This window comes from Drosophila ficusphila, unplaced genomic scaffold, assembly GCF_018152265.1.
Source record: "Drosophila ficusphila isolate 14025-0441.05 unplaced genomic scaffold, ASM1815226v1 contig_197, whole genome shotgun sequence".
NCBI lineage: Eukaryota > Metazoa > Arthropoda > Insecta > Diptera > Drosophilidae > Drosophila > Drosophila ficusphila.
In genome coordinates this window covers 5,528,166-5,546,150 of record NW_025064091.1, presented here as the reverse complement: position 1 = coordinate 5,546,150, position 17,985 = coordinate 5,528,166, and the positions used below count along the sequence as shown (strand labels likewise).

The 17,985-nt window shown below is 40.5% G+C and overlaps 1 protein-coding gene across 5 annotated transcripts; it reads right to left on the bottom strand.

The window, feature by feature from the left end:
- Positions 1–713: 713 nt before the first annotated feature.
- LOC108097698 (putative protein TPRXL) lies at positions 714–17,660 on the bottom strand. 5 transcript variants are annotated; one of them, XM_017200173.2, is made up of 7 exons: positions 17,498–17,660; positions 14,243–14,450; positions 7,658–7,765; positions 2,248–2,621; positions 1,623–1,761; positions 1,322–1,549; positions 714–1,115 (listed from the first exon to the last, which is right to left on the bottom strand). In XM_017200173.2, the coding sequence occupies exons 2-7, from the start codon at positions 14,378–14,380 to the stop codon at positions 1,050–1,052; spliced, it is 1,053 nt and encodes a 350-aa protein (XP_017055662.1). In that variant the 5' UTR covers positions 14,381–14,450; positions 17,498–17,660; the 3' UTR covers positions 714–1,049. The 5 variants fall into 5 exon arrangements, with proteins under 5 accessions (XP_017055662.1, XP_017055663.1, XP_017055665.1 ...); XM_017200174.2 differs by having other exon boundaries at positions 1,623–1,746; XM_017200176.1 differs by lacking the exons at positions 714–1,115; positions 1,322–1,549; positions 1,623–1,761; positions 2,248–2,621 and adding exons at positions 3,992–4,443; positions 4,715–5,024.
- Positions 17,661–17,985: the final 325 nt, after the last annotated feature.

Below are 17,985 nucleotides of genomic sequence, written 5' to 3'. Positions count from 1 at the left end.
ACATTTTTCGAAAGTTTCACTTAGCTAGGCTAGAAAAAAATCATAGTGAGAAAGAACACAATTCACTTAGGTTTAGGGGGAGTTACAAACAAATCCAGGGGAGATAGGGAAGTCGAACAAGAACTGATGTATAACTGATATATATATATAGTAGGCATATCGAATCGGTTTATATATTGAGTATGCTTCAGTGAATGTGCGTGTTTGTGTGTGGGTGTTTCGGGACTCTTTGACCAACAACAGCAAATTAAAAAACATTAAGCTCGGCTACATTTCTTCTAATAGAAACTTGACGTGTTTTCGTCGTCTTCATCGCATTCATCATCATCTTCTTCATTTCGTTTTCGTTTAAAATAATTAAAAATAATAGTAAATAAAACACCACAGTCATGATTTTTTTTAATAGAACACAAAATATACACAAAAAAGGGGGAGAAAAAGGAAATTAAAGAAAAATATCAGGAAAAGTGGTGAGAAAATTTGCAAATAGCAAAATATTTACAAAAGCTGATGGAAAACAGAATAAGTTGGTTAGTCGGGATGGGAAGATATAGCGCTTGGGCAGGAATAATTGTATCAGGCGTTTCTTCTTCTTCTATACATAACATTTAAATGTTGTTTTCATATTTTGGGTTGATATTTTTGATTTATTGGTATATAAATAAAATTCTTTGATATGTGTTTTTTTTTTGTTAATTTTGCTTACAATTTTATGATTTTTTTGTTTAGTTACTTTGAACTAATTCCGTTTTTATTATAAAAAAATTGGCTAAAAAATTAAAAAAAAATGTTGACATTGCCGGGAAATTTCTTTGATCGAATGATGCACAACAAAATTGTCTCCGTGTGAGTGATTGGGCATATGTGGAGTGTGTGTGTTTGTGGGTGTGGGTGTGAGGGCGGGCTTGGGACTTTTGGGGGGAGACAGAGAGAGATAGAGACAGACGTGGGGGAGCGAGATAGAGTGGGTGATCTGCTGCATTTGACTCTGTACAGGTTGGTGACTTGACTAATTCGGGCGAGGGCGTGGCCGGTGCTGACCTATGACCTTAGATCAGCGCCGTTATCAGCTTGGCCTTGAAGTTCACGAACTTCTCGCTGGTGGCCGCAACGCGCTGGAAAAAGAAAGAAATGAAGATGGGTTAGGGACTTGTCTTTATAAGTTATCTATTCTACTTCAAATCAAACAGCTGATTAAAATCTTTTTCCAATAAGATTATTATATTCAAATCAATCAGGAGACTTTTTCAAAGGTATTAGTTTGACATTTATAAAAAATATTAGGGGAATATTATACCCTCTATCAAAATTCGACACTTACCAGTATCAAGTCCTGGACCAAGTTGGCCAGACCGCGATTGGCCAGCACGACGAGGCGCGTCACTGGGCCGGGAATGCCCTCGGTGTAGCCGTCGGCGTTGCGGGTGCTGTCGCCTTCCGCATCTCCTTCGCCGCCCAAGCTGCCGCTGCTGCTGCTGCTGCTGGCACTGCCGCCCACCGAGTTGGCCGCCTCATCGCCCTGCTGGGTCTGAACGCTGCCCGAGAAGAGCTGTTTGTTGCAGGGAGAACAATTGCAAATTACACAACCAGTAAAAGAAATAGAGCTAGTGGATTGTACTTACCCTAACCACGTCCAGCAGGAAGTTCCCAGAGCCGCCGGCTCCAAGGGCATTCCCACTGGCAGCGCCGCCAGCACCACCGCCGCTGGAGCCACCGGCCAGACCCGCACCGCCGAAGCTGAGGAACCTTTTGAACAGATTACTATTGGTAATTTCCATTCCAATCAAGTAGTTGATTTTATGTCGAATTTCGATTCGATTTATGTGAATTGTTGGGCGATTGTTGAGTGTATTCAAATGTTGTTCAATTTTGATATAGTTGTTGATTGGATTCCATTCGAATTCGGTTGGTTTAAAATGTTGTTGATTTATTTGAGTTAATTAATTGTTGAAAGTTTATTTAATTTTCATTTGTTTTGGTTTTAATTATGTTATTTGTTTTTTGTTGTTTGTTAAACATTTCCAATTTGTGATGGATTTGTTGTACAATTGTTGTTGAATTGTTGTAAGGGTGAAAAGGGAAGGAAAGTGTACGATTAGATGAGCGTTTGGGTTTCTTTGAATACTATATTACACTATAGCTATAATGTTAAAGTGTAAAAACATGTTCTATAATGAAAATGTATATAAAATGATTGGTATAACCATGCAATTAGGTGTTATGGGGCATTGAAAATTCCTCTCTTACCTCTTGTTGCGATCGTCCAAGTCGGCGGTCTCTTCCGCGGAGTCAAGGGTCAGTTCATCGATCGCCGGCGACTTGGACTCGGACAGCTGCAGGTCATTGGTGCTCAGGGCCTTGACATCTACAGTGTTGGAGGTCGCAACACTGGGCAGTTCGTTGTTGAAGCTCAGCTGGATGGGTTCGTTGGATTTCAGGGGAATCGGCGCCTGGGCAACCGGCGAGGAGGCGGATGCGGCGGCTGGGGATGGGGACAGGGACTGGGCGGCGACGGCGGCGGCTGCTGCTTCCGCCTCCTTCACTTGACGCGCCACTCGGATCGTTTCCTCCAATTGCTTGTTGATGGCCGACAGGTCGATCTGGGTATCGGTGGCTCCATTCTTTATGGGGTTCGGGTATTTTCGGGTTTTTTGTCATAGGTTTTTGCATTTTTTTGATAGGGCATTTGTTGCATTGGGTTTTTTTTTGTTGTTTGTGGGTATTGGTTTAGAAATTTCGAATTTTGGCGTTGATTATGTGCGTGTAGGGAGGAAGTAGGGATGGAGAGGAATGTTGGGGGTTTAAAGGGGGTGGGTAAAATACGCCCAAGGACGAGGAGTGGGGGAAAGGCAAAGCGTAGGATTCGGCGACGTGTAATGTGTTTGTGTTCAAAAGTGGTTTTCGTGTGGGTTTCGTATGTGTTTCGTTTCAGTTTTTGTTTCCAGTGTGTTCGGGTGTGGTGAGTTCAACACAAGTGAGGTTATGTCATCGTTTTTTTGTGAGGTTAGGGTGAATGTGAGGTTAGGTGGAGACAGAGAGGTTAGGTGGTTTTGTTCGATAATTTGCACAGGCGATTTTTATTGTCGATTGTGGTGTCGAAATCGATCGATTGATTGATGGGCAGTTATCGAATACGTGCACAAATGCGTTCGATGTATTTGTGTATACATTTGCGGTTGTCAGTTATCGTTATAGTTATCAGTTATCGGTTATCAGTTTTCGGTGGAGCGTTGTTCGTAATTTTTTTTGGTTGATTTGATTGTTTTGGTGGTGAGTTATTTGCATTGCACAATCGAATCGGGTTTTAATGGAACATGAAAATAAAGAGAAAAAGATACAAAAATAAGCAAAAGAGAAAAACAAAAGGAGGAAGACAGCACAGATAGAAAGAGATAGAGAGGAGCGCCTAGTCTAGAAATCCACTTTTTTCAGACATCGGTTATCGACTATTGATTACGCTTCGTTCTGTATTTTTTCAAGCGTTTAAGTCTATCTTTTTGTTCTGGTTAGGTGGCATATAAATCTCTCTTTCGGCGAGCAAAAAATGAATAATAAATCCTTGTCAACTCTTTTGTTTTTGTTTCTTTATTTTGCGGCGGGCGGAAAAACGAAGACGGCGAAAATGAGTGCGGAAATGAACACTGAATATCGAATATTTCTGGGGATGAGAGCAGATAGTTGGATATGTAAATGCACTCGTGAGTGTGGTGAGTGTTCAGACGAGTGCTGTGGTGTGAAACCAAACCCACAATTCACCTTCGTTCCAAGAGAAACTTATGAGCATAATGGGTTCTTTTTACACGGGTTTTTTTCAGTTTGTCTGGGCACCAAAAGTATGTATGAATTTCGAAGGCTTTCGAAACAATTTCAGATAAATTAAAAAAATAGTTAACGTGCTATTTACAAAGTGGGAAAACACCTTCTACTTTTAGACGCCAAGCATTATGTTATGAAATCACTAAAAAGGTTTAAGCAAAAAATCACAAGTGGATACAAGTTATTTCGGTATATTTGGAAATGTATTAAAAAATGGCTTAAACAACTAATACAATATAAATGTAAAATATATAATTTTATTTTGTAAAAAACACCTACTAACCTAAGTGGAATGAGGGTGCGCATGAGGGAGCAGGAAAGACTTGGACAGAGAAATGAATAGTTAAGGAGAAGGAGTTCGAAAAGAAGATGGCTTAGAGGGGAAGACAAGGAGAAAGTGAAAAGGAGGAAAAGAGAGGAGAACAGCGGCTGGAGGAGTGAAAACAAGAGACAGAAAGAGAAGGCTAGTGAGAGTGTATGTGTGCTGAAAACCAGTGTGCTAAAGGTAATTTCAAATCAAGTGTTGGTTAACAATGCCAATTCAAAGAGAACTTCACTTTCATTTTTTAATTTTCCTTTCTTTTATTTCAATTATCTGTAGAGGGTGGTTGGGTGGTTGTTGTTGTGCTGCGCGAGAAAAATTTTGAGGAAGAGAGAAACCAATTTTAAAAGCCAATTCAAAAGTACTTTTTCACAGAGAAAAATGCTCAGATCTCGGAAGACTTTAAATCTTTCGTTAAAGTGTCTGAGATTTTTGTAGCATCACCGTAAAACTTTTTCATACAAAATGGTAATATTGCATTCTTTATTTATATGAAAAAATCTTCCCTGTGCGATCTTCTTTTCTCTGTGTCTTTTTTGCGAGTATCTCACAGTTCTTGTAGCAAACGAAACGCACTTTAGGTGGACTCGGTGGTTGAAGTGCTTGTGCTGGTGCTGTTCTTCTCCGCATCGATCTCGTTATCATCATCGGGCTCGAAGGTGGGAAGTTCGATGGTCACACGGGTGCCACTGTCACTGCTGGAAGTGGTGGTGCCACTGCTGCTGCTGCTGCTCTTGGAGCTCTCATCGTCGTCATCATCGAAATCAGCATCGAAACTGGTCCTTGCCGCATTTGCACTATTGCCCTGAATGGCGGTACGCAAAACCGTGGGTCCCAAAGTTCTCAGGAGCTTCGAGATAATGCGGTTCGCCTGATCGTCGATTTGCTACAACAACCGCGAATCGAAGTGTGTGGTACGAGTACGAAATTTGGATTCGGTGGTGCAGGTGCAATAGGTTTTTGGAGGGGAGTCGAGGAGGGAAGGTAGATTAGTTAACTGCAGTGTTTCAATTTCGGTTACATACAATGCGTGTGGTGTTTTTCGGGGACTTGGTCAAGGGAATTGGAGGAGCTTGATATCAAGAATATACAATGGGGTTTTTATACAAGTGCGGAGCGGTTCAAAGGGTGAGTTCTACAGCAAATACAATGGTACAGTGAGGTTGGTGGTTTCGAGGGGGTTCAAAGTGGTTCGAAAGTGGTTCAGTACAAGGAGTGTAAGAATGTCTAAACAAGCACCGGATTTTTAACGACCATTTTCAATACGAAAGAAGCATCCAGTTTAAAACCGTCTTAAGAAATGTAAGATTTAAATTTTGTAAAGATCATTTTCTAAACAACTTTTCGAACCACTTTTGAAATGTTTTGGTTCGGAGTTTTTATCTCCAATGGTTAAACGATGAGCGAAGGCTTCTAAACGAAATCGAAAATGCATTTTCTAAATGATGTTGCTGATGCTCTCTTCTTCTCCATCTTCATCTTCATGTTGTTGTTCTGGTGGCTGTTGTTGTTCTTGATGTTGTTGTTGTGGTTGTTGTTGCTTTCAAATCCTTATTTGCCTTTAATATTTGTTTTTTTTTTGTTTGTTTGTTGTATTTTCAGTGCTCAATCAAAGACGGGCAATAATTTCGTAATGTTGTTGTTGTCAATTGTTGTGGCCTTTGTTGTTGTGGTTGTTGTTGTTGATGTTAGATTATCTCTGGTTGTAATAAAATAATTGGTAGAATTTAATAAACGATTGATATCGGCTATGATGGTTAGCAATTGTGGTTCATCGATGCTATTGTTGGTGGGGAACAGGATGTTGGTGGTGGTAGGTTCTGTTGGTGGGGTTAAATCAGTTAAATCAGTGGTGCTGGAAGAGGTGCTAGTAGTAGTAGTGGTTGTTGTTGCTCTAGTTGTCGCTGGCAAAGTTGTTGTTGCGGTTGTCGCTGGCACAAAAGATCGCGGCAACAACTGCACCAGGTCCTCCACTGGCGTGCTAGTGGTGCTAGTTGTACTTAAGGTGGTTGTTCTTGTTGTTGTTGTTGGATTACTGGTCGAGGTGGTGGTTGTGGTGGTGGTGGTGGTGGTTGGGGATGAAGATGCTTTATTGTTTGGGCTTTCTTCACCTTTCGATGCTGCTGCTGCTGCCTCTGCTGCTGCTGTTCCTCCAGTTTGTGGTGCAAATGTGGGCAGATCGATCTTCACCCGCCGGCTTTCTTCCACCTCGTTGGCACTACTACTCGATGGTGCTGGTGGTGCACTCTCGGCACTCCTCGTTGCCGGACTGCTCGATGGCGCCACATCGTCATCGTCATCGAAGTCCGCATCGAAATCGGCATCGAAATCGGAGGCCGGCGTCGTACTGCCACCGACTGCACCACCCGCACCACCGCGATTTCCGGCCAAAATACTATTCAGAACACCAGGACCGGCCACCCGAATCACCTGGGCTATAATGCGATTGACTATCGAGTCGATTTCCTAGCGAGAGATCAGCGAAAGATCAACAGAAAATATGTGGTTTGTTTTTTTTTTTTTTTTTTTAACTGGGTAAATGAAATTCTTCTATTTTTTTTGGTGGTGCTTTCCACATGAGATGCTGATGCAGTAGCTGATTTGCAGTTCGATTTGGTCGATTGCTGACTGTTCTTGATGATCTTGGCCAATTGTTGGGGATGAAACGATAGATCTATTTTGCAGGCTGAAAACCCAACTGTGGGTGTAGAATTATTCTTCGTTTTGTAGAGTGTGTGTCTATATGTTTGTGTCATTGTGTGAGTCTGTGGTTGTGGCGGTGGTAGGTGGTGGTTCAACCTCTGCTACTGGGCGGTGCTGGCATGCTGAGTTCAGGAAGTGGTTGGTTGGTGGTTGGGTGGTTGAGTGCTCATTTTAGCTAAGCCTTAAGAAAAACATGCAACATTCGGAGGTACACATTTCCAAGGAGAGGAGGGGACCAAGCCAATAATATATCTTGTTTGGGGGGTAAAAGCCTTGGGCTATAAGGATTAGGCTATAAGGATATTAATTTCTTTGTGTCTGCAAAGTTTTAGCGCTCCTTTGCGAATTCGACATCGGGCTGAAATTGGGTTAGGTCCTCGGGAAGTTGTTCGTAATCCGTATCCTTGCCATCATCGCCACTATTATCGTCCTCTTTGGCTGGCTGCCGGGGATGGAGACCCCGATCGAAGGCCGGATTTAGAATGGTGCCCAGAACCACGGGACCAACGCGTTGCAACACATTATTCACTAGACGATTGATCTGCACATTGATCTCCTATGTGAGGAAAACATTTCGCGTGGCGCCAAGTTCAATACACTTTCATTTAGAGAGGGGTATATTGGGTTTTCTTTTGTTTTTTTTTTTTTTTTTTTTTTTTTCTGGGAGGGGCCTAAAACCCTGGGCTAAAAGTGTCTGAGTGGATTGTTATATAGCATTATATATGGATTGGCTGGCATTTCGGAGACAGAGGGGCTTCGGTGGGGACGGCTAATGGTTCATGTATATCCAATATATATATCTTATATGATTCTTACCTTGGTGATGTCGGGGAAGAGCTCGCGCAACAGTCCAATTGTTCGCTTATTGCGATCGGCTATCAATGTTTCTTGGTCTTTGGCACCCAATGTCAAGACATCGATTTCCTGTAAAAGAATATACAAAAATTAATGATTATATTAGATCATAATTATATTTTATAAATTTATTTTTATAAGCTTTTAAATTCCATTTAATTATCTTGATCTAAGAAAAAGAATTTGGCGGCAACAAAAGCCTTTCTTCGTGACCTTAGCCATTTACCACCGAGTTGACTTTCAGGTTGGGAATGACTGGTTTCAAGTGTGAATTACTCTTTCTGCGGTCGAGGTAAACAATAATACCTATATAATTTCGTACATCTGTTGCATAATCTGGCAGTGAAACACCGGAGAAGATGAGGTGGCAGCAGCCAAAAGCGAAAAGTAGATGCCGAGCGAAAGAAAACAAAAGACCCCAAAGTGCCCGCAAATCGACAAAACTTTCACTTTAGACAATGAGTTGCCAGTGGCGCCCCTTGAACCTAGCAGCTCCCCCTCCCCCTCCCCTTCCCTCTACTAAATCCCCTTCGAGGCGCCACTGGAATTTGTATAACCATGTTTCAAGTGTAAATCAGTGGTTACGAGATCTTCTATAACTATAGCACTACATTAAGTGGCCCCTTGCTTTATATTTAGTTAAACTCAGTGGGTGGTGCAGTGGTTGCAGTTCAGTGTTGGTGGGTTGGTGGGTGGTGGTGCAGCTTCCTTTCGCCCAAGTGCCAAGGAGCCAGCAGGCCAAAGAAAAAAAAAACAGAAGAAAAACGAAGACCAGGCCCAGAAAGCCCAAATGACTTTGCAAAAAGTTGTTAACGTTAATGGGCAATTGCCAACTGCACAACAACAAAAGCAATAAGCTGTCTAAGCTAAGAAAATATTGCACAATAAATTTTCAAATTGCATTAAAATTGCATTTTGTGGGCGGTGGATGAATGGGGGCAGCAGCTAACTTTTCGACAATCAACAGCACGAGTCACTAAGCAGCAAAGTCAACGGCAACGGCAACAGCAACTTCTTAGTTGCAACAATTGTCAAGGTGCCACCAGGTGCAAGGGATTCCGAGCAGCTCAAAAGCAGCTCCAGCAGCACAATCTAATAATAAAGCATCAACACTTTAACAATTGGAAAAGTTTCTTCCGCTCGTCGACAACGAAAAGAGGTTGAGCCTGGCAACCATTTCAATATTGGACAATGTAGTCCGTGGCACTTGAAGTTTTAATACTCTTAATCGCCACGAAAGTCACTGAGAAAATGCTAATTAAACTGAATATAACATTGCCTTTTTCGAAAAATATGAAAAGGATGCATTCTGTGCAAGGTTGAATTATGAAATATTTATTCAGCAGATCTATCTATTATCCATTGTGTTCGATGACTCCACCTTGTCAACTATATCCCATATTTCGCAATATATCATAGGTATACAATAGCTACGGTTAATGAGCCAATTGTCTATATTCTACCATTGTTTTTATTTAGCATATTACGCCAATTGTTAATGGCTTTTGTATGGGTTCGCCTTTGTTGGCATTTCGATGGAAATACATCTTAGCCACTTAATCTCATTACCGAACCATAGGAATTTGGAATTTGGCAGGGTATTCCCATAAAATGGTCACGTTTCTCAGCCGGTTAACTTTCGGAATGCTACTTAAAGGCGAAAGAGACTTGAAATTCGAAGCGGAATGGGATCGGGATCCCCTGACCGTATATATTTATATATAAATATATTTACTCCTCCGAGGAGTGGATGTTGCTGCTGTTGCAGTGTTTAATTGACTCAAAAGTCAGTGCGGAAGTTGACTTTTACACGCGGGCGGAAGTCAGCAGCAGCGACGGTGATTATGATGGCCATGATTATGATGATGAGGAGCATAAAATAAACTTTTGCTAGTTTGGCCAACAAACTGTTGCCAACTCTCAGTTCCCCCGCTCACCCGCTCACCCGCCACCCCTCTCCTCCCTCACTCCCTGTGAAGTATTCATCATATTTTAAGCTGTCTGTCAGTGTCAGTTTAGTGCGACAATTGTTTGGATATTGCCCAGGGGGGCGGAGACTGGCAGAATGGCAGAAAGGCAGAAGGGGGAGGGAAAGGGGGAGTTTTGTGGGGGGCAGAAACTACTTAAGGCAAAAGTTACGTTTTTATGGGACATCTTAATGAATTTCAAATGAGTTCAAGCCCAGAAGCTGCCTCGTGGCAAACGTCATTAAAGCGAATGCTGTGAATTTTAAGCAGTCTGCAGTATGTTGGGAATTTCATTTTCATTTTCATGTTTAGCGTATGCCAAGGCGGAAGACGCCGCTTATATAGAATCGAAACGCTAATCGATTGGCAAGTTCGCCACATAAAAAATCATAAAAACAGAAAGAATCAGAGAAGATACCAAAAGTCGAAAACGCTTTTAAAATACCTGGCCATATCAATTGCCTTGACCTTAACCAACTTTATCCGACTCTCGAATCAATAAAAATGTCACAAATTACTGCTGGAGATACGAGTGTAAAACCCCCAGACAAAAAACTAGATTCGATAACTCACAGATTGCGCATAAATTAACAATGCAAACTGGTATATACAATATTATTTTATATATGTGGATATTTTATTCAGTGACTAAAATGACATTTCGATAGCATTAATGTTGGATAATGGCCAACACATTTTATTCAAAAAGGTTTGATATTTTATAGGTCAGTTTTTAGACCAGATAATTTTTTTAATCCCAAGTTATTTGTTTAAATATAAATATATTTATAGCTTAAGTCATAATAAAACCAAATTTGATAGAGCATTTAGATTGGATTGTAGCCCCAACATTCCATAAAAACAAATTGAAATTCCACTTTAATTGCGAATGCGACCTCATCGACAGTGCGTGTCATGACCGCAGTGGATATATGGTATATATGTTTTTGCTATCAAAACAGATACACCGGACCACGCCCATTGCTAATCCACGCGGGGCAAAGGCAAAGGCAAAAGCAAAGCCTTTTAGCCACTGACCGGCCGAACATTGAGGCCTTGTTCGGCGGCTAATAAAAATACGCGACACAATTAAATTAAATTGAAAAATGGGCGAAACTGGAATTCGAAAATGAATAAATCAATTTAACCGCAAGCCTATTGGATAATGTACGGGCCTTAATTATTCTCAAGCAGTGGCTAATCGACCAAGACAACATGAATATCTTTGGTGCGATTTCATTTTCCCAAAGAGACAGAGAAACAGACTGCAAGTTGGACGACTACTCGACTCCCTGCTGTATAAATTGTCTTTGGTTTCCATCCGACTGACATGACAGACAAGGCAAGCGCGTCTCGTTTGCCACTTAACAAAAATGCAGCTACCAACAAATTGCCAACAGCAACAACAGCGAATCGCGATTGACGTTTTACTTGTCGCACAATGCGGCGTATGCGTGATATGTGTACAAGAGCGCGAAGAAGGGAAGTTTTTTTTTCTTCGTTGTTGTCGTTGTTGTTGTTTTGGTGCAGGGTGGTGCAGTGGTGGTGTAGTGGTGGTGCTGGAGCCACCGGTTACACAAGCGGGAAGCCTCACACAAGGTAGTATATAGACCTGCACTTGGCAAGGAATCAAAAATATTTACTCAAGCTGGGTGGAGCTAAGCTCATGAAAATAAAATGAAATATAAAAGAGGGAATAAAAAGTAGTAAATAAATAGAATATAAACTTTAATTTGAAAGGATGTTAACGCAAAGCCATTTGGGAAAAATAAATGTGTGTTATTGGGTATCAAATTTTATTAAAAACGCCACTCATAAGGAAGCATTCATTTCAGCAGTAGCTATTAATAAATAGCCCCCCGAACAGCAATTCCCGTAATTGCAGACCAATGGATCAAAATGCCATGGACTTCTGATAGAGTGGAGCTATTTGGCAGTCCCCTCCGTTTCCTCCGATTGTTGTTATATCACTTTTGCCACGTGCTGGGTGCCAAGGAAGCCAGAGCGAGCAAACGAACGAATCGAACCGAATCGAATCGACAGAAAGCGGCAAGCAAATAGCAAAAATAGCAAAAATAACAAAAAGGAAAATACAAGTAAAGTGGCAACAATGGAGATATCATTGTCGTTGACATCGCTAAGAAAATTGTCCGCAGCTCTGCTTATTTATATTTTTCTACGATTTTTCTCCGATTCTCCGATTTTTTACCCCCAACTCCTTTGCCGTCAGCTAGTTCAATCGCCATTGTCATCGTCTCGTTAAATGATTTATGGCGCAAGGCATGTCAACACGTCGAGATGAACATCAGCTTGGCTCCGGGGAAACTCCGACTATGAGTGAACTATATACGTAAATATATATATGTGTACATAAGTATATATACATATCGGACTTCATTAACGTATCAGCGTTTTGTGGGCTAAATTTTGACCCAGTTTTCGCTCTCAACCACAAACCCAAATTGGGCAACAACAAATGCCCATCGTTTTGTGTAACATTTGCTTTTAGGTTGAAATAATTTTTTCGGCCTTTCAGCAGATGTGCAAAGATGTTATTGTTAAAGGCGTGGGTGCAGGTCTTTAAAATATGTATTATGATATCATAGTTTAAAGTTTCTCAATAATCTGCGGCAAGTTGCAAGTTGTTGGCTCTAAATCAAAAATGTTTGACACAGTTGAAAGGGGTCTTAGTAATAAAGATGGGTAGTTGATGGGTGGTTTTAAGCAAACTATCAAATTTTTATTAAATCCTGTCAGCTTAATATATTGTCGGTACTAAAATGGTTAACTTCTTCCTTCTTTAAGTTTACAACCTAAGTAATAGGTTTCAAAAATTCTTGGAAACGTTGTGTTCTATTTGACAGCTTTGTAAAAATATTAGAAAAAAAACCTTTAATAACTTCTTACCGTGCAAATACTTCAGTATTTTAAAAAAAGATTTTCACACGATTAAAAAAAACTTTGGCATGCCATTTTGATTGACAAATGTTACGCCGTTGATTTTTTTGTTAATGTTGTTGCACAGCCTTCAGGCTGGTTTGAGATTTCGGTGATTTGTGCAAATTTGTTGCACAAAGTGAAAGCCATAAAACGACATAAAACAATGCTAAAAACTGGCCAGCGCTCTCTGGGCGAATAGTTTTGGCTAACAAATTAGCAGGGGGCTGGGTGTCCGGGGTGCTAATTGCCGGCACAGTGATACAATGATCTCCCCGTCCGATGATCGAATGGGAATGGGAGTGGGAATAGGGGACTTCGAATGGGAATTGTGGGGAACTGTCTCGCTCGGCAATTAAGTAATAAAATAACAGAGTTGCAGACGCTTGCTCAACTCGAAGAGTCCGGTTTTGTTTTTTATTCGACCAGGCCAACACCCAACTGAGGCCAAAAAATCAGAAAAATCAAAAAAAAAACCTCACACATACGGCAGCTAAGGAAACAGGTACCAAGTGTGCCAACTTCCTTGGAACTGGTCCGCTCTTCGAGTGTTTGGAGCTCTGATCCAGTCACGCAGGTTCGACGGGCCCAGAGACCCCGAGACCCGAATTGGACAGAAAAAACAACCAGCCGATAACCGAACACTGAACACTGCAAGAGCAACAACCAAAAGCCAAAAACAAAACCAAAACTTATTCCGAAAAGTAAAAGGAAGTTTTCGCCGTCTGGCCAACATGTTTGGCCGCTACCTTCCCTGCCCCTTCCTTCCGTAAAGCGAACCCAATCCAAGTGCAAATTTGTCAAGCAAATATGGTCGAAAGGGCAACGGAGGCAGCAGCACGCGCTACTCTGTGCCAACCGAATGTGAACGAGGGTCGGTCAAAGAGTTCCACAAAGTTGCCCACTTAGACAAGCCAATTAGGCAGCGTTTTATGGGCACAAATTGTTTTTTTTTTTTTTTTTTGTCTTTTACAGCCTTGTCATAATGCTAGTTACTAGTGAGTTTTACCCCCTACAATTTCATGTCTTAAATAATAGTGGTAGTAAAACAACCTCTCAACTTGTTTTCGAACCACCCCAGTCTGAGAAAAGTCTATGAAAGCTTTAAATAATATTTGCTTTACACACTCGCTTGTTTGACTTTCGGCTATTTTATCATTATCTTGATACTGTCGGCCAAGTAAATATTTGCTTTGTATTAAGGCTTCTTTATGTAATTTGATAGCTCTCTTAGGAATTATAATTAAGGTTTACGTTAATGGGAAAATAAATTTTTAAATTTAATTTGATAAGCATAAATGAAAATATATTTTTGAGACCTACTTAGTATTCTAAATCAGTTGATATCCACAAAATATAAGCAAAATATGCCTTTAAAATATTAGAATCTTAAATTAAATTAAATTTTTAAAGATGCATGTAAAATTTAAATTGATAAGCATAAATTAAAATATTTCTGAGACCTACTTATTATCCTAAATCAGTTAATACCCACAAAATATAAGCTAAATATGCCTTTAAAATATTAGAATCTTTTTTTTAATCAGTTCTGATTGTGAGGCTACAAAGGCGTTTAGAATTTTTTTGAACCCTTTAGGGTTAGGATTATGCTTTTAGAGATCCAGAATATTTGTTAGCTCACCTTGCCATTTGCCAGCGGAATCTGCAGGACGTCCAGCTCCTGGTTGCCGGCGGGCTGCGGAAGCGGTACGGCGCTGATGAGGCAGACGGCGCTGCAGAGGACGAGCGCCAGGATCTGCTGTCTACTTGGCTGCCTCATGTTGTCTCTGTTTCGAGTGTGTGTGGTGTGTGTGTGTGAGCGGGACTGGGCGTGTGTGGGTGTGGGTGCGCTGAAACGAGAGGGCATGCTAATTAATGATAATGCAGAGACAAAGACGGAGACATCCACAAAGGTCAACAGGCGGTGACCTTCTCTTCTTATCGCGCGCTGGCTTTTCACACCAAAAAAAAAAAAAAAAATAAATTGAAAAGAAAAACGGAATTAAAGCCAAAAAATTCGATGATAAAATCATGTTTGATTTCGAGTCTGTGGTTTTGTTAATTTTGTTTTCCAACCGATTTGTTTGGTTTGGTGGCTATTCTCTGGCCAAGGTCTTCGAAAAACGATGCGGATGCTAACAATAACTGTCAATAGCCGATGGCCAATGGCCAACTATGGTGGCGGTTTGGTCAAGTTTAAATATTGGACATTTCTTGGGCAACTCGTCGTATGAGTAATGCCAGCAGTATGCTGCAACGGCAGCAATTTATAAATCACAACAAAAATTATGTAATTTTTTTTTTTCACTTTTTTATATTTGGCCAGCAACAAGTTGTATTTGTTTGCCTGGCTGACTCGCTTTTTTTATGCAATTTCTATGGCCAAAAGCTTTTTAAAGCTGGGATTTTGTTTAAAAGAAATTGAATAAGGCCCAGTGAAAAAGAGAAGCCGACAGGTGCGAAAAGCAAGGCATGATCCGTAATTATACACAAAAATGTGAGAAAATGCATTGCAAACAAACTAAAGACGGAGCTCTAATTGAAGAGAAAGAGCGAAAGAGATAGGGATAATTTCTTTGGTCAACAAATTTGCAAAATTATGAGTCATTCGGAATTTAATGAGAGATACTAAGTGCAAAGTAAAGGAAACCGCAAATCAGAATCGCTGATTGCCTTATTAGACTTTGACACGAATGTGAGATGGCATTGCTGGCTCAAAGGTTAAGGCTTTGGCAATTGAAGATCAGCTAGTGAAAAGCCAAATAGCTGGCATACCTTAAATTGCCGAATCAGTTGTTTAGTATTTTGTATTATTTAATAGCGGTTATTTACAATACTACTTTGTAATTAAAGAAATCTACATTTCAAATAGCCAATTGCTTCCTAACAATCTCTACTTATATTGTTTTCAAACTATACGCAATTTTACTATGAACGTTTATACTCTTTAAAACACTTTGAATACAAATTACACTTTTACTACTACTATAGTTTTTTGACTGTGATAAAAGTATTGCAATAGCCAAAGTCTTGTCATTTAGGAAACATAAATTAATGTGGGGAAACTCCAAAAGTCAAGTCATCTTCTTCAGCTGAGGCATGCTAAAAATGAACTTGAAAGTGTATTTTGGGCCGTTTTTGTTTTGACCGCTTTTGCTGCTTTGTTTTGCTGTCAATCCAGCAATCAGTCAAACAATTTGGCAATACCAAAAATAAAAAGGGGGAGAGAGAAAAGGGGAGTCGTACGGAATTGCCACCTCGAGGCAAACATGCAATGCTGATGGCTGATGGCTGATGTCTGATGTCTGATGGTCAGGTCTTAGTCTTAACTTGGCCCGAAGACTGTTAACTGGCAAAGTAGGGCGTAAGCGCCAAAACGCGACGAAGGCGACCACAACAGAAAAGCGAAAGAGAAAGAGCCAAAAACCGGCAACAACAGAGCTACCCAGATGTTATGTCATCTTTGGCTTTTGCTTTTACTTTCAAGCTCTCTCGCAGTTGATCCATTTGCTTCTAACAATTGTCCGAAAAGTGATCAGTGATTAACAACGTGACTTGACATATACCATTCGAGTTAAACTCTGCTGTTGTTGTTGTTGTTGTTGTTTCGTTTTGTATTTGTACTTTTGTTTTTGTTTTTGTTTTTGTTTTGCATACGGAACTTGGGGTTTTATGATTACGACTCACTGGCAATTGCACAAATATCATAAAACTCATAAAAAATCCGCATCTGGCATTGAGTGCATGCTCCGACATGGACATGTCGTAATTAAAAGGCAAAGCCCCAAAAAACAACGGCTATAATCAAGGCTTAAATGGGATTTCTGGCGGGTTTCGAAATTTAATTTATGGCAAAGAGACTGGGCGTATTAGAGGCTGAAGTAGTGCACTTCCTGTGTCAAAGATTGCAATTATGGCTTGCCCTTGTTGAGTTTACATTCGGGGAAACGGTGCGAATACTTGATATTTTGAAGGTTTTTCAGGAGATTACATTTTTAATGGAGTATTAACTTTAAGCTGTTCTAATCATAGGTTGTTTCTTTATTTGTTCAAGGAATGTGACTAAAAGTGAAGGGCAGTTCTTATTGGGAAAACCTATATAAGACTACCTTTTTAAATAATTTCTACAAATTTCTGCTTGATCTGATGTCTTTTAAGCAATTTGTGAGTTTGGCTGTTAATCCCATAGAATTTTATATAAATTCTAAAAGCTATCAAGACTTCTAAAATACAATTTTGAATCATTTTACTTTCTCCTTATTTAATTCTTTAATTTCTTGGCTTCTAAGAAATATTTCTAAATATTTAACCGGCTTGGCAAGATTCTCTCCAAAGTTAAAGTTCCAACTTCGAACCCCCTCTTCTCCTCTCGAATCGATTTCAGCACTGCACACGAAACCTCTCGAAACGCAACTTGGAAATTGGCAATCAAAAACGTTTTTGTGTTAACCAACTCGCATTAATTGGGCAATCGAAACAAGGTAAATGAATGCAGCAAATGAGAAATGAGACAACACCGAAAATAGTTCAGCACACGCGTCAGGTTTTTTTCATTTTTCATTTTTGATTTTTTCTTTTTCTGTTTTGTATTGGCTCTGGAAATTTCTTTCGGTGTTTCTTTCGTTTTTTGGGTTTTCCCAACTTTATGTTCACAAACCAAAAATTCTTGAAAATTGTTAAGCACAGCAAAAAAAATGTAGAAAAAAATAGAAAGGTAAATGTTGAATGTTTTTAAGCTTTTCATTCCGTTTTTCTTTGTTATTTTGTTTGGTTTCTGGTTGGTTTTATGTTGTATATCCTCGCGATAACGATAACAGTAATGTTTTCTTGTCTTCTTTATTTTATTTTTTTTTTTTGATTTGATTTAAGCACAGCACGTTGTTGTTGGGATACATACGCGTTTTGGCCTTTTTCGTACGGCTGCCAAAAAGTAAACAGCCCAAAAAAAAGTATCTCTTTTGGCTTATAGAAACAGCAACAATTGCGTGGATCGGTGGATCAGTGGATCGTGGATCGGTGGTGCGACTGCGACTGCTTCTCTGGTCTGGGCTGTTGGGCCTGCAATTGATTACTAACGTGATTTTATCACACACAAGCGACTAAAGCTCGAGACAAAGCGCGCGGCGAGCGTCGGCAGCGCGCTCGGCGTCGGCAGCGGCGCCGCTTTAACGCCCGGCCGTACCGTACCGCCCGTCTGCGTACCGCCCCGCCCCCTAGTGCCAATAGTACCGCTCCTCCTCCAATCGCTCGCCGCTCAAATTCCGCTCGAAACGAAAACGAAAGTGAGCAGCCGACGAAGTCAAGCTTGAGTCGCTCGAGTTGAGAGCTTGACCAGGCTTTTTGAGTGGCTTTAACTAGTGTTTCTTTTTCTTTTTCTTTTTCTTT